The sequence below is a fragment of the Lissotriton helveticus genome, chromosome 3_1 (assembly GCF_964261635.1).
Source record: "Lissotriton helveticus chromosome 3_1, aLisHel1.1, whole genome shotgun sequence".
Classification (NCBI taxonomy): Eukaryota; Metazoa; Chordata; class Amphibia; order Caudata; family Salamandridae; genus Lissotriton; species Lissotriton helveticus.
Window position 1 is genome coordinate 1,966,990,809 of NC_136061.1, and position 20,880 is coordinate 1,967,011,688.

At 45.3% G+C, this 20,880-nt stretch overlaps 1 protein-coding gene across 2 annotated transcripts in view; it reads left to right on the forward strand.

Moving 5' to 3' along the window:
* The first annotated feature begins 10,069 nt into the window (after window positions 1–10,069).
* LOC144824035 (uncharacterized protein HI_0077-like) overlaps window positions 10,070–20,880 on the forward strand; it is a 105,810-nt gene continuing 94,999 nt past the window's right edge. Inside the window, exon 1 of one of the 2 annotated variants that reach the window (XM_078683077.1) lies at window positions 10,070–10,262. In XM_078683077.1, coding sequence (XP_078539203.1) covers window positions 10,153–10,262 — 110 coding nt within the window. In that variant the 5' untranslated portion in view covers window positions 10,070–10,152. The remainder of the gene's footprint in view (window positions 10,263–20,880) is intronic. The other variant, XM_078683075.1, reaches the window with a different exon arrangement.

A 20,880-nucleotide genomic window follows, 5' to 3' on the forward strand; every position in this document is an offset into this window, starting at 1 on the left:
TAAACAGCCCCAGCTGCACAACCGCAGGCCATCCAGTGCAACGTGACCAGCCGTGAGCGCCCTAATGTTACCACACTTATGCACTGGCCCCCAATGCTGATAGCAAATTCCCTTTATCAGCAGTGCCTTATCAGGAAAGGGCAAATCTGCCATTGGATGCAAGGCAGCGCGAGAAGGCAGTCCCCATTGCCCCCTTGCACGGCACGGCCAGGGAACACACAATGCGCGTAGGTGCTGCGATTAAAACAACGTGCAATATTCCTTTTACATTAAAAATGAGCCACTGAAGGGTATTAGCGATGCGTGCTCATGGCCAATACTGTTGACAGGGAACTCATTGTTGTGAAAGACACCAATAGAAGCCAAGGACATCCGGGGACATTCCAACACTTGTCATAGAGGTGGCAAGTTCGCACTGAGGCCTCGGGCCGGCCCACGCATCTGAGGACGGGCTGAGGATTTACACTTTGCTAAATCCGTACAAATGCAATACAGAACGCTCCCCAGGGCAGACAAAAGACATTTTTTTTGGTAATCCTCATATATCACGAAGGGAACTCTTGATGGGAAGCTGGCACCTCCATGCACCATTGGTCGTTCTGTACCGGCCCTCGTTGTTTACGGCCAAAAGCAAAGTGGTAAGCCTGCACCCTCAAGTAGCCACTACCTTCCCCTCCATACTCCTTTTTTCGCCGATCTTTGGGCACCCATGCTACTTAGGAGTCATGGGAACCAGCAGGGCTCCAGACAAATCATTGGAATACCAATCACCGAAGTTGCCATGCCACCAAGGCCTTCCAAACATTGGTCTCACTCGTGGGATCACATGCCATATCTGATTTACTTGTTATCATGATCTACCGTAGGCAATTAGCAAAAGTAGGGGGAGTTGGATCCTTCCACACCCTACAGATCTCACGCCTTGCCAACAAGATGATATAAAAAACAAATTTCGTGGGGAGATTGTTTACCTGATAGGTCGTGATAAGCCCTGATATTATAGTAAACGTTGAAACTGATATGGGCATTGAAAGGACATCTTCCAAGAATTCCCTTATCTTACTCCAATATTCCTCTAATTCGGGACAATCAACGAACATATGTACATCATCTGCTTTCAGATAGCCACACCTCGGACTGTGGTAATCTATGTTAGAGTATTTAGCCAATTTCTTAGGTGTTATATAGACCCTATACATTGTAAACAGATGGTTCTTTTCAGAGCTGCTGGCTTAATTACAGCGTTTAACATTCTGAAAGAGTCGTGCCAAAGCTCCATAAAGGACCCACTAGCCGGGTTTATAGCGTTGCTCCATACTTTGCTAATTTCAGCCTCTGTCACCTCCTCACCCTCTAACAGTGCTGAATACCAGAAAGATATTTGACTCTTCCACTTGCCCCCTCTCGTTACCGCATCAAATTTGGAATTAGGGGGATTATTATCCGCGGGTCTTACGGGTCTCATTGCCCACCAACCTGATAGTTGATAATATTTAAACCTGGTCAAGGTCCCCCTTGTTAGGTTGGAGAGCATGTCCCAGCTTAAGAGCTGTCCATCTTCCTGCAGATCCCCCCAGCATTCCAACCCAGCCTGTTTTAGTGGTAGTGATAAAAGGTCATTTAGGCATGCTGGAAGACCGGGAGAATCCCATATCGGGGCCTGTGACGCATAATAAGGAATGTTCAGTTTGTTCCTCACAAATACCCAGTTTTTCAAAACTGTCCCCAAAATCTTCAACCTTACTTTTTTGAAGAATTTTGGGTCCCCGAACTTATAAAGGAAGAAACTCGATCCCTGAGGGACATCTTTTAACAAGGCAGAGAATAGCAAACCCATCGATGATTGGTCCAATCGACCAGCCATGGTTCTAAAATGCTTGAAGTGGAAAGCTTGGCAATACAAAAGTAAATCAGGAAAAGCAAGCCCTCCTGTCTTTAGACCTCTCCTTAATTTTTGCCAAGCTATTCGGGGGATAAAGGACAGCCCTGACGCGTGTCTTGGGTAATGCATATCTGTTCCGTCAGGGAGCCATTTACTAAGACTTTTGCTGTTGGGGCCGAATATAGTAGCTTAATGGCTGTTATAAAACTTTTAGGGAAGCCAACATTTTCCATCGTCATCCAAAGGTAGTCCCAGTCTACCTGGTCAAAGGCCTTGGCGGCGTCGACTGCCACAATGGTCAGGGGCAACTTCTTCTCTTGAGCAACATCTATCGCGGCAACTACTTGAAAGGTCAACTCATTGAGTTGCCTATCCGGAATAAATCCCCTTTGATCGCGATGTACCACCGATTTTACTACCTTCGCTAGTCTACTTGCCAACACCCCTGCGAATACCTTATAATCTACATTTAATAAGGAGATGGACCTATAAGACTCTATCCTACTCGGATCCTTATTTGGCTTCAATAGTAATGTGATTATAGCCTCAGCCCATGATCTTGGAGCCTGCCCCCCTTGAAGTAAAATTTCGTTAAACAATAAAGTCAAAACACCTATTACCTGCTCTTGTACGATCTTGTATAATTCCACTGGAAGCCCATCTGGACCTGCGGCCTTGCCCTTGACCATCTTCAACAACTGAGTCCTCACTTCTCCTTCCCTTATTTCTGAACTGAGAAAAGACCTGTCTGAATCTGCCAACTCAGGGAGCTGTGCGTTAACGAGCCATGTTTCTGTCTGCTGCCTACTCAGAGATGGGTTGGTTCCGTATAGAGACTGCATGTACCTCATTGTCTCTTCCCTAATGAGGTCGTCATCATTAGTTTTTTCCCCCGTGCTTGTTAATACTAAACTGTCTATTTGATTCCTTGTTCTGTCTGCTCGGGCTTTCCACTCTAAAAGTCTCCCACACTTCTCGCCAAATGCGAAATGTTGCAAATTGCTTGTATCCCACTTTTCCTTCAAAGCTTTATCTATCACCGCTTGATATTCTGCCCGCAGACAATCCAATTCCTTCTGAAGTGATAGTCTATTATCGGATTCTTCTACTGATGCCCTTTGCAACTCTGATTCTTTGAATTTGATTCTCAAAATCCTTGCTTCCCTTCTCTCTCTCCCCAATCTATTCCTCCTTATCATCAGGGTTGTTAAGAGGCCTCGAGAGAAGGCTTTATATGTATCCCAGACCGTTTGTTTACTTTCTGTCCCGATGTTGACCCTCGAGTACTCCTCCGACTGGGCCACTAAGTCCTGTCTGACCCCCTCTTGCAATAGCAGCGTCCGATCCAATGTCCATCTCCTTTGCTGCATTTTTTGCTTCAGACTAATCACCATCTCCACAATTGAATGGTCTGACAGAATTGCTGGAATATATGATATTGAGTCAACTGCTGATGTAAGAGTTTTATCCAATAAAAAAAAATCTATCCTAGAATGATGTCCATATCTTCTACTGTAGAAGGAATAATCCCTTTTCCCCGGATTTCTGAACCTCCAAATATCTATCAAGTTAAAGTCCCGCATTATGTTCTTCAGCTCCAGTCTAGTTTTTTTTGGGGGTGTAAATTTCACTCTTGAGGTTCGATCCAGTTCTCTATCAAAGATTAAATTGAAATTGCCCCCAAGAATTATGGGACCCTCTGTCTCTATTAGATTGATTTTGAGTTTCAACAGAGCCCCAGGAGCATCCAGGTTCGGACCATAATAGAATGCACACGTAAAAGGGGTACTCCCAGCAATCAAAGATGTCACCAACCACCTACCTGAATTATCTGTCTCATGTTTAATAAGCCTAATCCCTGTGCCTGCTCTGATAATTATTGCCACCCCTCGCGTACTGCCACCGTGTTCCGAGCAGACGACATCCTGGATCAACCTACATCTACCGAATATTAGATTGCACTCTTCCCTCTCTAGATGCGTCTCCTCGAGTAGACAGATATGAGCCCCTGAATTAAACAGAAAATCAATAATCCTTCCCGCTTTCTTCCTATCCCTTAACCCCTTATTAGTTTTATTCTACATATCATGTTGACCATGCTGCTCTATGCCTACTTTGGGGATTCTAGGCCAGCCCCCCGCGTGAGTGTAATTTTATTTCATACATATATTGAGGATTAATTTTTTTTCTTTTTTTCCCCTACTCCCCACCCTCCTACCCCCCTCCCCTGAGGAACCCCCCCCCCCTTGATTCTTCTGGTGAACATGTCACCAATTGAGAGCTCTCCAGACCCCTGGGTGGTGATCCCCTATGGTAGATTAGACTTCGAGAGTACGCCAACTTTTTGAGATTCGGATATATATAAAAAAACAAAATGTGCAAAAATACCTAGGTGCCCCCTTTTTTTCCCTTTCTTCTTTTCCCCCTTTCTCCTTCTTTTTTTTTTTTACTTTTTCCCTTTCTTTCCTTTCTTTCCCTCCCCGCGCCAAAAAAAATTCTGCTTAAAGCTACTTATGCCTCCCTGTCCCCACTTATTCACCTTAATATATGTGTTACTTAATTTCTGACTGTACCCTTGGTTGTAGTCTTCACTTTTATAGCCGCCTTAAAGACCTATGCTATAGCTTCTGTCACCCAAGGGCACCCACCTCCCCATTTTGTTGAGAATTTTTGGGATTTATATTTCTCTTTCTTAAAGTGCACTTTCTCGCATTAGGGTGAGGAAGGAATCGACTTCTGGTGTTGAAGTGAAATTATGCGTCTTATTCTTCCAGACCACTCTCAAGAAAGCTGGGAATTTCATCTGCACCTGCGCCCCCAGACTCCTCAAGTCCGGCATCCGGCTCCCTAGCTCCCACTGCCTCTGCGCTGTTACCTTCCCCACATCCGATCGAATAAGATAATGCGCTGAACCAAATTGTAGAGATTTCTCTTGCAAAGCTCTGCTCAGGATTAGTTCTTTAACCGTAAAGGTCAGGAAATTTACCAGGATCTTCCTCGGACCTGACCTCCCCGGACGCTGCCTAAAGGGGTCTTTGTGCGCTCTTTGTATCTCGGCCTCTAGGTTGATGCCTGGGCTATCCTTGAGGACACCCTCTCTGAGAATTATCCCCATTTTCCACTCCTTCCGGTATTTTCAAGAATTTCAAGTTGTTTCTTCTTGAATGATTTTCAAGTCTTTCCACGTCCATCTGTAGAGCTCTATTCTGCACTCTTAGAGTCTCAATGTCCCTGTCATGTCTTTTTGAGGCCCCTGTTAGTAAATTAACTTCTTCCTCTAACACCTGCGTGCGTTTGCAGACATCGACCAATTTCAGTTCTAGACTGGCGCACTGCTCGTGAATGATTTTTTGATTGGCCTCAGATGTATCAAATTTTTTGTCGAGTTTTGTCAAAAGGTCTTCTCTAAGATTAAGAAGAAGAGTCTCGATCTGCGACAGACCCGCTTCCGGGCTTGCTGATTCAGTTATTACATTGCCGGCCCTAGCTTCAACTACCCGTGTAGTTACGGGGGTTAAAGAGCTAGCTTGAGCTGCGTGAGGGAACTTCTGCCTTACAGATATATCCTCTGCTCCATCTGTTTCTGTTTGCTCTGATTCTCCCTCCTGTGCCTGAACATCCTCTATTTCTGCCAGCACGGTATATCTATTTGTAAGAGGTACCGAGGAGGATATACTCGGCATGCTAGGTGGTCTATGATTAAGTAAGCTAAGGGTACTAGGAGCGTCTGTTGCATTAGGGTTGTCCGACGGCAGGGGACCGGGGGAGGCAGAGCTGGGAACACTTGGGGTATTGTCCGTATGTCCCACCCCGGGCTGCTTCTTGCCACCCCCCCCACTTTAGGGTCAACCACCTTTTCCATAATTTCATAATTTTGAAATAGGATTTCAGAGATGGAGTGGGCTTTGGCAATGTCCAACGCGCTTCCGGGGGCTTCTGCCTTTGTTTATTCGCCTCCCCCGTCCTAGAAGTGTTGCTCCTCCTGTCCCTTCTCTTTTCCTTAGGGGAAATCGGTATCACCACTACCCTTGCGGGGCTCGGGCACTCAACTCCCGTTTTCTGCAACGCAAGTCTGGGTCTTAATTGATACCTATTCCTGACCTGTGGGACTGGGGGCGCATGGGAGGACTCCCTATCCTTGCCCTTATCCTTGTTCTTATTTTTACACTCTTCCCCAACCGGGCAACCCTCTAAGGCGTCAATTACGTGGGCTTTGCCTCATTCCACTCTGCGCTGTGGGTAAGAGTGAGAGTGTGGTTGAGAGTGTGAATGATCTATGTCTAGATTTGTTCCTAGGTCCATACCCTTGCACCGTATGTAACTCAGAACCACAGGACCCCTACTCGTGTTTCTCTCCGCTTTCACCCAGCCTGCATCGCATGTTATCTCCTTCCCGCTTATCTTTCGCCCTGCAGAGCTCACAGAACAGTTTGGCCCCTGGGCCCCCCGGGACCCCTCTCTTAACGATAGGGGGTGAGAAAAGAAGTTGCGAGTCAGAGGCGATCTGAGGCTTACTCTCGCCAATAGCCTCCTAGCATGCCTCCAAATACTCGCCCGGTCCTTTTGGTCCCCCGCTGAATCACCAACACTACTCCTCCTCCCCTTCGAAGAACCAGTACCTGCTGCCGCTGCTTGTCCCACTGCACCGGCTGCTTCTCTGCCTTCTGTACCCACCATGGATCCGGATGTCTGTCTGCTACAGCCCATAGCCTACCGCCCAGGCGCTTGCCTCGCTCGCCACTCCCCCGCCTTCCTGTGCCTGGAACTGCCAGGTCCTAGCGCCGGGTATGTATACAGGGGTATTGAGACGCTGTTTCTCCTCGTTTCTCTTCGTTTTACTTCTCCGAAAATAAGGAAAAAGAAAAAACTCCCATCAGAGGTTGGCTTGCAATAAAAAGCAAGATATCTGCATCATCTCACCGTTTAGGCATCTCTGTTACAGCATTTTCTTCGGGGAAACCACCTCCCGGTCTGGAGCTCCCACGGCTGACGTCAGCCTGCCGCCATGTTCCTCCCAGACAAAAAACATTTTAAACGAGAGCTTTCTTGAGTCAATTAGGGCAGCGGGCTCCTACGCCACCTTAAAGATTATTGCAGGTCTGGAAGGTTTAAAACAAGTAATTGTTTAGTTTACATTCCTAATTCTTTGCGTCTATGAGTATACTTCCTGGCCCGGGTCAGGGCACTGCCGAGTTGAGCGAAGAGAAGCATCACGTGTAACAGAGCCTCCCCCACTCTACCACAAATCTCCCTCACTCAGCCAGTCTCTCCCTAACCACCAGCCTCTTTCCCGTGACTGAAGTCTCCCTCACTCACCTGGAATCTCCCTTATTGGCCTGAAAGTGTTTTTTCATCAGTGGTGACATAATTCAGTGCTGACTTGAGCAAAAGCGTGCCATGATTTCCGGCGTCACAAACATGCCAACAGGCACGATTGAGGCGAAGACTCTATTTTTAAAATTGCTTTATAGGGGTCTCTTGCTTAAATGTCTTTTTTTGCATTTACATGTCAATAGGAAAAATGAAGGGATGCAAAATGTCATTCTTTGTACTTTAAAAATGTTGGCTTGTATGGCATCGGCACTCTCCCTGCCTCAGCAGGTCGGCCATTTGTGCCATTTGTGTGTGTGTGTGTGTGTGTGGCTCTGTGTGTGTTTGAGTGTGGCTCTGTGTGTGTGTGTGGCTCTGTCTGTGTGTGCGTGGCTGTGTGTGTGTGTGTGTGTATGTGTGTGCGTGTGTGTGGCTCTGTGTGTGTGTGTGGCTCTGTGTGTGGCTCTGTGTGTGTGTGGCTCTGTGTGTCTGGCTCTGTGTGTGTGTGTGTGTGTGGCTGTGTGTGTGTGTGTGTGGCTCTGGGTGTGTGTGGCTCTGTGTGTGTGTGTGTGGCCCTGTGTGTGTGTGTGGCTCTGTGTGTGTGTGTGTGTGTGGCTCTGTGTGTGTGTAGGGCTCTGTGTGTGTGTGTGTGGGGGGGGGGCTCGGTGTGGTTCTGTGTGTTTGTGTGTGGCATTTGCGAGAGATTAAGCTATTGGCATTGTAAATGACAATGCCATTTATTTATCTGTTTTCAAAACCAACACATAAATAAAAATGTTGTCATTTACAATGCCAATAGCTCTATCTTTTGCAAAGGCGAGACCGTTGCATTGTAAATGCTTGTTTATTTTAAGGGACTAGCAACCATTGACAAAGCCAATAGTCCTCACTTGTTGTTGGTGTAATAATACTTACTGTATTATATATCGGGATGCAATGACAGAACTAACATAATACCAGTCGGGCGCAACACTATGCTAAGCGCAGATTTTAGCCTAGGTGTTTTAAACCACGCTCTTAATTACATCAAACACCCGCTTTGAAGAGACACCCCAGGTTTTTTTACACGACTTAAAGCCCTGGAGACAAAACCATGTCACAGTGACCTCACATCCTGGCATTGTGCATCATGCATGTTTCATGACTTCTACATTTTCAGTCGGCCTATGTGCAGGGGCATAGTGAGCTCTCCCCCACCGCTTGCTTTAGGAACTACAGCAAGCTGAAGTTCTTGATGGGCCTCTTCTGTCTGCAACTCTGCAGACAAAGGCTCAGCTCATAATGTGAAAAGGTGGGTGAGTAAATAAGTGAAGGAATGTGTGAATGGCTGGATGGATTACTGAAAGGATGAATGGATGAATGAAAGGGGGAATGGATAGATAATGAAAGGATGGATGGATGGATGAGTGAATGAGTGGAAGTATGGATGAGAGAAAAGATGGATGTATGGGTGTGTGGATGGATGGATGGATGAGTGAAAGGGTAGATGATGGGCGAGTGAATGGGCGGATGGATGAATTGATAAGTGAAAGGGTGAATCGATGGATGAGTGCAAGGGTGGATTTAAGGTTTGATGAGTGAGTGAAAGGGGGTAGATGGACAAAAGGATGGATAGATGAGTGAAGTGAAAGGGTGGATAGATGAGATAACGGATGGATGGATGAGTGAAAGGATGGATGAGTAATAGGATCAATGGATGGATTCATGAATGGATGAGGAGATGGGTGGGTGGATGGATGGATAAGTGAAGGGGGATGGCGAGAAAAAGGGAGGATGAATGACTGAATGGGTTGGGTGGAAGGATAAGTGACTGGGTGAATGGATGAGTAAGTGAATGGGTGGATGGATGAGTAAGTGAATGGGTAAAAGAGTAGATAGCTGGATGGGTGAGTGAATAGATGGATGGGTGGAAGAGTGGATGGATGACTGTACGGATGGATGGGGTGAAAGGGTGGTTGGATAAATAATGGATGGATGAGTGAAAGGGTGGATGGAGGGATGGATTAGTGAAATGATGGATGGAAGAATATATGGTGGATATGTTTGCAAATGATTGAATGTGTTTGGATATAGATGGGCACACAGATGGAAGCACAGAATGAATGGTGAAAGACTGAATGATGGATGAAAGAATGATTACACCTTGTAGCACCCATTACCTTAAGTAACATTTTCTATACATTGACTTTCATGTTAATATGAGTCATTGGGGGTCATTAGGATGGCGGGCGGACGCTGCTGTGTCACAAAAGTGACACAACGGTGGCGCAAATGTGGCGCACGGGGAATCTGCCCCACAGATTCTTGTACAAGGCTTTACAACATGCATAATTAGAGGTCTACCGAATTTTAGATCGTGCATGTTTACATTTGAATTTATATAAAACATACAAACTTTTTTGGTTTCCACTGAACGATCACTTTAATTGCCATATTTCTCCTCGCGCAAGGAATAATATCGATTAATTGATTTACGTGTATTTTCACAAAATCTACTAATTTACGCCTTTCCATCTGTGCCATGAATTTATTGAACACAATACACCACTAGGTGGCGTTCGAGCTGCAATTAAACGTATTTCTTCGTTGACATTCTCTGACAGGGTCAAGGGTATCCCCTTGATAGACCCTCTTGGTAGTGCTGACCCATGGTAGTTTAGTTTGGTCATTATTATTTTATTAGACTTGTGAGCAGTAAATTGCTGTAGAATGTACAGATGTGAAATGAATAAAAACACATCGGCACGGAATTTCTTTAGTTAAAGTAGAAACCACCTGAACCACCTGTGGACACTAAGCCCATTCGGTCGATTCCTTGAGAGACTTGGGGGAACAATCCCTTTCTAAGATGGCCGCCGTATGTTGAGTGTCAAGAAAAACTTCCCTGTCCAAGAAGGCAGCCAGAGGGAGGCGCCAGTTCGTTTAATTTTTCTGCACGTTCTAGCTGCAGACGGCATATAATGGAAGAGGGTGTCCAGAAGGAACTGGTGATCGCCCTGCGGGAGGTGGTCAGCAACAGCAACTGGCAGTTCGTGGGAGAGAAAGAGAGTTTCAGGTCTCCCTGCACAAAGTAAGGATGCGCTGTTCATTATGCAAATGTGAATCCATTGGCAACAGATCGTAAGGCAGGACACCGGCATCGGATCGCTCGGCTCTCCTTGTCACGTGACACTTTTAGCTGCACACTGTTTATGTATTTATTTATTTACTTATCTAAATAAAGCCGGCCGCTTTTTCTATACTGCAATTGGCAGATTTTCTTTTCATTCATCGGTATAGGCTTAAAAAGCTTAAAACGCAAAACGTTTTTTGTTAAAACCTCGCAGAGACTGACTAAAGGTGTAAAGTGACAGCTAGGCATCAAAATCAACCCCAGAGCATAGGCAATACATACATACACGTGGTCCTCCCCCTGTATTCAGTAATAAAGCTATTTGTTGTGATTTTTATATGGTCGCATGTTTTAGCAAGATTCGCTAGGGCGCAAGAAAGGTAAATTATAGGCAGTAGTATACAAGCTTCAAAAACATTAAGAATACCTCAGTAACAGTAGTGCAAGCATCCATACATGCCAACATTTTAGAAAAGATAAGTGGAAGATTTAAAAAATAATGTAGGGAGAATGTATTTCTCCCATTGACTTTTAATGAGGCCTGAATCGCGTCTATTGTCATGTATGGGACTTGAAAGTGTGCTGTTGCAGGATTAAATATCAGAAACGCAAATATATGTTTTCCTTACCTGCATGGAGAAAGTGCTACAGCAAACAGAGAGAGCGTAACATACATGTTATGCACTGGCCTGCAGGAGCACGTTACTGGCAGTGAATACTACGAGTCTCACTAAACCAGTCCCTACGAGGAATTGGGTTTCTGCATGCAGGAATCGGGAGGCGGGAGAATAGATACTAGCCTTGAAATTGGTAGTCTACCACCTGATTCGGGAGGGTTGGCATGTATGAGCATCCCCTAAGTAAAATAATGGCTCACACGCTGCATTACAATCAAGCCATTTCCAGATTTCTGTATATGGACAGAACATGTATAATCAATCAATCAATCAATCAAGACATTTATAGAGCGCACTACTCACCCGTAGGGTCTCAAGGCGCTGGGAGGGGGGGGGTGCCGTTACTGCTCGAACAGCCAGGTCTTGAGCTTCTTCCTGAAGGAGAGGTGGTCTTGGGTCATGCGCAGGTCGGACGGGAGTGAGTTCCAGGTCTTGGCAGCCAGGTAGGAGAAGGACCTTCCTCCTGTTGTCGCTCTTCGGATGCGAGGGACGGCGGCGAGGGCGTGGCTGGTTGATCTGAGGAGGCGCGTGGGAGTGTAGAAGTTGATCCGGTTGTTGAGGTAGCTCGGGCCTTGGTCGTGTAGGGCTTTGTGCGCGTGGGTGAGGAGGCGGAAGGTGATTCTCTTGTTGACCGGGAGCCAGTGCAGGTCTCTCAAGTGTCCGGAGATGTGGCTGTGTCGGGGGATGTCGAGGATGAGTCTTGCTGAGGCGTTCTGGATCCGCTGGAGTCTTTTCTGGAGCTTGGCGGTGGTTCCGGCGTAGAGGGCGTTGCCGTAGTCCAGTCGGCTGGTGACGAGGGCCTGGGTGACCGTCTTCCTCGTCTCGGTGGGGATCCACCGGAAGATCTTCCGTAGCATGCGCAGGATGTTGAAGCATGACGAGGAGACGGCGTTGACTTGTCTGGTCATGGAGAGGGAGGAGTCCAGGATGAAGCCCAGGTTGCGCGCGTGGTCCGTCGGCTTGGGTGCGGTGCCCAGGGCGGGGGGCCACCAGGAGTCGTCCCAGGCGGAGGGCGTGGAGCCCAGGATGAGGACTTCCGTCTTGTCCGAGTTCAGCTTCAGGCGGCTGGTCGACATCCATTCGGCTACCTCTCTCATCCCTTCGTGCAGGTTGGCTCTGGCGGCGTCGGGGTCGTTGGTCAGGGAGAGGATCAGCTGGGTACATGTCTGTGCAAATACATGCATAAGCTATCAAAAATGTTCTAGCATTCGTAAACAAAACATTTCAGGTATATTAATGATATGTAGGCGAGAATTATACTTTCTCTCTCTTGCTTTAATTAAGCCCACGGCTGCTAAGCCTTTCCCCAGAACAGTGCTTCCCAAATTTATTAGAACTATGACCCACTTTTTGAACAACAAACTTTCGTGACCTAGGTAACTTTAATTGGCATGAGGTGGGTGATTCTTAAATAAAACTAAAGAAGCGTGTGGCAGCTCAGTCATTTAAAGACAGCACATTTTCCATTGAATTTGCCACAAAATTTGCACAGACATGCAGTTTTACTGATAAAACTGGTATACAACCGTTTCAACGCAACTTTTACTTTACAACGCAACTTTTACATTGCAGGATCCATTACAACGAATGTCTTTACAACACATGTTTTTACATCGCAGGTACCTTTACATCGCATGCCATTACAACGTAAGTATTGGTAAGTATATAATTATATTAAAAATTGTATTTAATTATTTTTATAAAAATAAATATTAATAAATTATTATATTTAAAAATAATTTATGTAAATCTATTATTAATAGTAATTTTTACCCCTACACTATCCAGCACTTACCCTACTATTTCACCCCCCTGGAGTTAGAATAGTAATTTTAACCCCTACACTATCCAGCACTTACCCTACTATTTCACCCCCCTGGAGTTCGAATATTAATTTTAACCCCTACACTATCCAGCACTTACCCTACTTTTTTTTTTTTTTTTTGCAGAGTTTTATATAGCGCGAACTAGACCCGAACCGAATCAGGTATCAGAGCGCTTTACATAGCACCAGTTACGTTACATGAGGACGGACGGACACATTCATTTTAGGCACCGGGAGATTAAGTGATTTGCCCAGAATCACAGGAGGTTTTGGCGTCGTTACCGAGACTCAAACCCATAACACATAAAACACATAATTTATTTATTAAAAAAAATATATATATTTATTAAAAAAAAATTTAAAATTAAAATAAATGACATTATATTAATTTAAATTAATTACATTTAAAAAAAATTATATACTTACCAATACTTATGTTGTAATGGCATGCGTTGTAAAGGTACCTGCGATGTAAAAAAATGCGTTGTAAAGACATTAGTTGTAATGGATCCTGCGTTGTAAAAATTGCGTTGTAAAGGTAGGCGTTGTAAAAGTATGCGTCGTAACGTCATACATCCGATAAAACTATATTGCACACATATGATAATGTGTGCAAATCGGTTTCAGAGAATATTTATATTTTGTGCATCACCAAGTAAAGTGTATTTATTTATTCTTATCCTATTAACATCTTTGCTTTCATCATACTTCAAATTACAAGCAAAATGCTTCATTTTTGCTTTCCTAACTGCTGAATGCCTACAGGTTATTTACAGCTATTTACAATTTGTTGAGTGTTACAAAAAATGACAGGCTTTCCTATCACGCTCTCTGCACCCCAGCAAGATTGTCACACAATTAATTTTACTTTTATTTCTTTGACTGCAAAGTGAGAGGAGTTTGTAAACACCAATCAACATGATAAAAATAAGCACCAATTTTTCCGAAGACATAGCCCGACATTTGACCTCTGTCTTTGAAGCGCAGCAAATGTGACAAGATAAATACAGAATTTAAAGGTATCTTTATTTATTGCTTGGACCACCAAAATCGAGAGTCGCAACCCACACATTGGGAAACACTACCCTAGAGTGCTGAGCCCTTTTGTGGCTATTTGAGGAAGTTTGCTATTCGGCCTCCATAACTTTTTCCCCCCACATAAGTTAGCCTCCCCAAATTTGCGCCCTTTATTACCAACATCCTAAGGATTCTAAAGGTACACAGGGTTTGTGGATTTCCCTGGTGAGGACTGAGAAAACAGCCAAAATATAGTGTTTAATTTTGGGGGAAAAAATAGGAAGACAGTGATTTGCAAAAAAGTGTCTTTTTTTTCTAAAAGTAGCATCAGCAAAAGGTTTGCTGTGCTAAAGTCACCATTTTCCCAGCTTTCAAGAACATGCAGCGCTGAATAGAATTTTCATTTTTTTTAACCACAGTTTTTGCAATTTTTTCAAAGAGGTAGCCTCTGAGGTTTGTGCTTTCAACCTACTTAATAGTGGAAGCAGGTGTGAAACCCATGATTGATCCTGGAAAGCTATAGATTTCTGAAAAGTAGACAAAAGCCTGAATTCAGCAAGATTGTCATTGTAGAGATCCCTCAAGGTTTTCCCAAAGAAACTGTTAAAATAAAACATATTGAAATTGAGTAGGAAAAACAGCTGTTTGTGACAATGTTTTCATCTGTAACTTCTTGTCATGATGCACAATTTACAGATGCCATATACTGTTTTGTCCGCTAGACCCTTCTGGCCACAGTGGATGTATAGGGTTTGCAGATTCTCCAAGAACCCTAGGTATTTATTTATTTACCCAGTGCCAACAACTGAGCTGCGCCTTACCATGTTTTTTCATTCTGTACCGAGTATACAGCAATTCATGGGGTAAATGAGTGAAAAATAGGTATGAACGAAATCTATATATTTCTAAAATGTACACCAGATACTGAGTTAAGGAGCAGTATTCATTTGTACATCATAGAATTTCTGGGTACCCATACTAACGTGATTCACAAGGCATTTTTCAAAATGTCTCCTTTCTTACACAATGGCTTACCTATGAAAGGCAAAAATGCAGAGAAATCCAATTGGTAATAATAAATGTTCGACAATTTTGAGTTGTCACATGTCTCACGATAAAAATGGTATCTCACTTGTGTGCGTAGGCGTAGTGCCTGCAACAAGAAAGGGCTCAAAACTCAACATGGAAAACGAATCCTTTTTTGCAGTGTGGCTAGCTGTTGATTTTGGGCCCTAGCTCTGCAGGCTCCTAGGGAAATGTAGCAAACCCACACATTTTTGAAAACTAGACACAAACAGGGAAGTACAGGTCAGGATAAATTGCTTGGCTATCACCAACTTTTCTCACCCAGAAGCTCTGCAAATCTCACCTTTTGTCTAAAACACACATTTTCCTCTCATTTCTCAGAGGAAAACTTCTGGAATGTATGGGGAGCCACAGATTTCCTACCACCCAGCATCCCTCTTAAGTGTCTAGATAAAAAAAAATGGTACCTATTTTATGTGGGTAGCCTTGTGCCAGCGACAGGAAAGAGCCAAAAATAAAACATTGCACAGCACATTTTTCCACTGAAAAATGACCCTTTTTTACAATGTGTGTAGCTGTAGATTCCGGGCTAGCACATTTTTAAAAGCTAGTTACCCCAGGGAGTCCAGGATGGGTTGATAATGCCCTTCAAACCTAAAACTTTGCCTATATTCAGGAATATTCCTTGCATTTTTTTACATAAACTTCCGGAATATGTAGGGATCCACAACATTTCCACCACATAGTCTCCCCACTACCACGTGTCACTTGTGCGGCTGGTCCTAGTTAACGCAGCAGGAACAGATCAAACTAAGGTCAATATGAGGCTGCTTGCGAGGACTCTTATTGATTTTGGTTTGATCCATTCCTGTAGCCAACTAAATGGTCAAGGGCAGCCGAATATTGAAGAGACGGTCATAAACCATGTGATCTCATGGCAACGCTGTAGCATTATTTCCAAAATGCAGCATCTGCTGCAGAAGTAAATGGGTATATTGGCTCAGAGTTGCTGGAAAAATTGCAGTTGCCATCAAGGGACTAATAGACCAATATAAAACTAAAGAGGGCTTCCTTAGCAATCCCATTTAAAAAAAAAAGTTAAACCTCAGAATTGTTTCATCTCATAGAGATTAGTAGGAGTTGACTGTGAAGTCTAGAGTTGGTCTCAAGTGGTACAATTTCATCCAAGGGGGCATGGTTGGCATCGGCCAACATGGTCACACCTTAGTAGAGCTCTCGTGACCGGAGGGTGAAATCCCTCAATATCCTCACCATAATCTGACCAGGCGGGCTCAGGAGACATGGGGCCAGCCATGAGGAACAGGATGGTCATTGGTGCGAGCTGAGGTGGGGCCATGCTCTGACTGTGGAACAGTGTCCAGGCAGGTACCGCCTGCATCTCCCTAGCTGTTGCTAGGACGGCCCTGTTAGGCCGCCACGAGGAGTGAGTGCTACACTGGCAGCACCGTAGACCAGCCTCTACACTGGTGGAACTGAGGCGCAATGACAGCGGTGTAATATTGGGGCCCAGCAGACCTGAGTGGTTGATTGAATAGGATTGGGTGAGGATGCTGAGCCGGTGTACTAAGGCCTGCCTGGTGGGGCTGCACAGAGGGTCGAGCAGGAGTGTGGAGCTCGACACTCCTCCCTGCCGGCAGCAAGGTTCCTCCCTGCCATATAGAAATAATTGACCGGTGGGTGGAGCGGGGTGTGCGAGGAGGTGGACTGAGTCTTCTGGACTATAGCATCTAGTGGTGCAAGTGGGCGCAGGAGGCCTCAAGGACCGGGGGAGGGGGGCTCCAAAACAACAACTGTATTATTTGTGCCAATGCATTCCACAAGTAGATGGCTTGGCAATGCCTAGGCTGCTTGATCTGGGAAGACTGGAGTTCCTCCACCCAGCCAAAGAGACCTCAGAGTGGGCAGCGAAAGCTGAGAAGTTGTGATGGTGGGGACCGCATAGTATCTCCTCTTGGGAGTTCTCTGCACTATCAGCAGGTGGCGGTGAGTTGTACCTCTCAGGGCCTGCAACTACCTGTGGGCTACCATCAGTGGTGGGGGTGTGTGCCTTTACACCACCTAAAATAAGTACCTGGAGTGTGGCGGAGCTAGTAAAGTGGGACAATCCAATAAATTGGACAAGTATGAGATGCCATAACCACTTACTAAGGTGGCGCCACAAACAACTATGGCTATTTATCAAGTGGAGATGGGCGAGAGGGGAGAAGATATGCAGCCCTCCCTGGTGGATGACATGAAAGCCATACACAATGGCAAACATACACTAGAACCCAAGATCGGTTCAGTGACAGTGGAAGTCAACCTTCTAAGAGCAGACCTCAGGAAAATAAGTGACAGATTGACGGAGATGAAAGGCCCTGACGGACGACACCAAGGCCTTCCATAAAGAGAATGACCACATAATGGCACTACAAAGACTGCAAAGTTCACTCACAGAGAAATAATATTAGAGTGGTCAGGTTGCCAGAAAGAGCATAGGGGCCCAGCGCTTCATGGAAGACTTTGTCCTCAATACTCTAAAGCCAATGGAAATCTCTGAATTCTTTTCAATTGATAGGGCTCACAAGGTCTCCACTCTGCAGCCAGGGGTGCCGCTGACAACACTGATAGCAAGGATCTTCAACCACAGGGATGCAATCCCTCTGGACATTTATTTTCGTAATGTTTACTTCAGCCCTGTTGGACTGTTTCTTTTATTGTTGTAATAATTTAAGTATATTTTGCTTATGGTTCATTGTCCCATAATTTCATGTTTGGATTTGTGCAAGATCTATAAGGTGTTTCTGTTTTTTTTTTTTTTTAAATGTTCCTATGAATTTTATGTGAAGCTTTTATGATAATTTTTATCGAAATAAAGCCTTTTTGACTTGACTATAAGGTGTTGTCTTGTGTGTATTTTTTTCCTTACAAGTGGGACCAAGTGTAAGAGTCAGACAGTGAATTTTATGTTTGATGATGAATCCACTATTAGTGCTTGTGAAATGCCTCATTCAGAGGAGGACATTGATGTGCCTGTAGTGCAGCATGAGCAAGATGGTTTGCAGCCAGGGGCTGCAAGGCTTCCCATTTCAAGTGTTGAACCCTGGGTTGTCCCTAAAATTGTGTAGCCTGGTTTGCCTGCCTTTAGTGGTGATGTAGGGTGCAGAGTTAATATAGAGAACTGTTTTCTGCTCAATTTCTTCCATTACATTGCTTTTCATTGTTTTTTTATTAACTAGTTGTAACACAACAGTGTCGTAAACAAGACGCTGCTCCCTGAGACGGAAAGCCCGGGAATTTTAGGCATCAGACTCGCTTGTTATTTTGAAATTGCTGCTACTTGCTATTTTTGCATAGTTCTGGTCTTGTTTTTGTTTTTAACAGTGTTTTAATACTGCTTCGTGACTGCCTACTTACCCTGCTCCAGCCGGCATTCCCCGCAGCCGATTAGGTGCTGCCATGGGATGCCGATAGGGTAGCCGCCATCTTGCTAGAGGCGCCGGGTTGCGGACCAGTTGTTGTCATCCGCCCACCCTCTTCCTGTATTTATGGCAGGCATTTCCCGTCCGCGCAGCAGGCGGGCGCAGCGGGCGCGCCAAAGGCGTGCCCGTCTGCGCCAGTCCGTGCCCGACCGGGGCCAGGGGCCATATCCCCTGGTCCTAACTCTAACACACTTAAGAGACTTTCCTATAGGGCCGACCAACTGAAAGTATACCGACCTCCATTAAATATGGGCTGCTGTATCCTCGACCTGTCCAGCAATTTCCCCCAGTCCTGTTTGTGCTGTTCGCTTTCCTTGGAAGCTCCTCAGATGTGTCGTAGTTGTACACCTCATACCACGACCTCTCACCATACCTCTTTTAAATTTCTTAGCCTGAATTGTCGTTCTGTTCCCAAGTACAGACTTGAGATCTTCGATCTTTTAGGTGAGGAGCAACCTGATGCTTTTTTTATTACTGAATCATGGCCCCATGATGGTTCTGGACCTGACATTGCGGAAGCCCTTCCCTCCAACTACGCCATTGTCAGGCGTGACAGGGTCACTAAAGTAGGTGGTGGCATTGCCATCATATTCAAGAACATGTACCAATGCCTTTTCGATCATACCACCCTAAATAACTGTGAGGCTGCGTTCTTTAAACTTGCCCTTCATCCTAAAATAACACCCGCAGGTCTGTTAGTTTACAGCCCCCCTGGGCCTGCAAATGCCTGGGCTTCTCAATTGACTGATTATATTGTCTCCATTCTCACCAATTCTAACACTCTATTGGTCGTAGGTGATTCTAATATAGATCTGGATGACCCCGGTAACACTATTGGCAAAACCTTGATCGCCTATCTTGAGGCCATGAACATTACTCTACATAATCACGGCCCTACTCAGAAAGGTGGTCATCTCCTTGATCCCATTTTTTATAATATACCGCTTTTACATTGTCCCCCTGTTCTTTGGTCCGACCATTACTTAGTCAGCTTCACAGTTACCACCACGGACGTGTCGCGCCATCATAGAAGGACTCACGCTGTAAGTAGGAGGGAATGGAAAAAGCTGGACATTACCTCTCTAAATAACGTGCTTGCTACTCACCTTCCCATTGACCGACTTACGTCGGCTGACGTTGAAACAACAGCGGAGATAACAAACTCCTTGCTTCTAGATGCCATCAACATCTGCCTTCCCGCCTCCCTTAAAAAGGATGCACCCCATAAGACTCCAACCCCCTGGTACACGAGGCGCTAAAAACGGACAAGTCCCACTGCAAAAAGCTCGAACGCATTTGGCGTAAAGCATATTCCCTTTCAACAGCATGTGCTTATAAAAGTGCCTTAAAGAGCTACCATAAAGCCTGTGACTTGACCAGGGCCAGCTTTGTCACCAAAACTATAACAGACGCAGTTGAGAAATCGAAAGTACTGTTTGGCCTGGTCAAAAATCTCGCTGGCTCTTCTACCACAGCGAAACCCCCTCCTTTGTCCAGCAGCAGGTGTGATGAAATTGCTCAGTTCTTTGTTAGCAAAATTGACAAGATTTACCAAGACATTTCCCTGCAAAGTGGCAGAAACCATCTTTTAGCTTTATCCACCAATTTAGTGGGCACCAACTTCTGCTCGGTTTCTACCTCTGGTCCTTTACTTGTTTGGCCTGAATTGCTGCCTGCCGCCCTCCATGAAACCTTGGGCAAGGTAAAATCTGGCTCCCCTATTGACCCCCTCCCCATCTCTATACTTCGGTCATTAGACCCCCCCCCCAGCTTTCTTTGATTTGCACCACTCTGAATATTTCTCTTAGGACTGCTACTGTCCCGGCTAGGTGGAAGCATGCTATGGTTACGCCATTGCTGAAAAAGCCTACTGCGGACCCTAAGGTCCTTTCCAATTATCGCCCCATTTCCTTGCTGCCAGCTTTCTCCAAAGTCCTAGAAAGACACATTCACCACCATTTGTCTCAGTTTGTCATCACCAATAAGTTATTGCATCCCTCTCAGTCGGGATTTGGCCCAGGTTTCTCTACAGAAACAACGCTTCTGGGCGTCACAGAGAACCTCCGGGCCCTGCTAGACAGAGGCGAGACTGCCGCGCTGATACTACTCGATCTCAGCGCGGCGTTTGATACGGCCTCGCATAAGATTCTTCTAGAATCACTAGCCGTCATGGGCATTGGAGGTTTAGTCAGAACAAAAAGGATACACTGTTCCCCTAAGATGGAGAGACGGAAGAACCAAGAACAGTAGAAAAAGGGGGGAAGCCCCCTTTCGGAACTAAAACCCTCACACATCCAGCAAGCTAGGTGTCATGCTTCATCATCTGGGTTCTGCTCCTCGTCAGACTGGCGCTGCAATGTCTGACGGGCACCCGCGAAGGGGTTCTTTGTCGGAGATCTTTTGTTCCTGCCAGTTGGTGCATGTGGGTATGAGGGTTTAAGGTGAAGTGTAGGCGTGAGGAAATAGTGCAGTGGTGTAGATTAAAAAAGGTTAGGAAGTCCACAGGGATTTGTATTAGTGTGGCTAGCTACCTTATTAAAAACAGAACA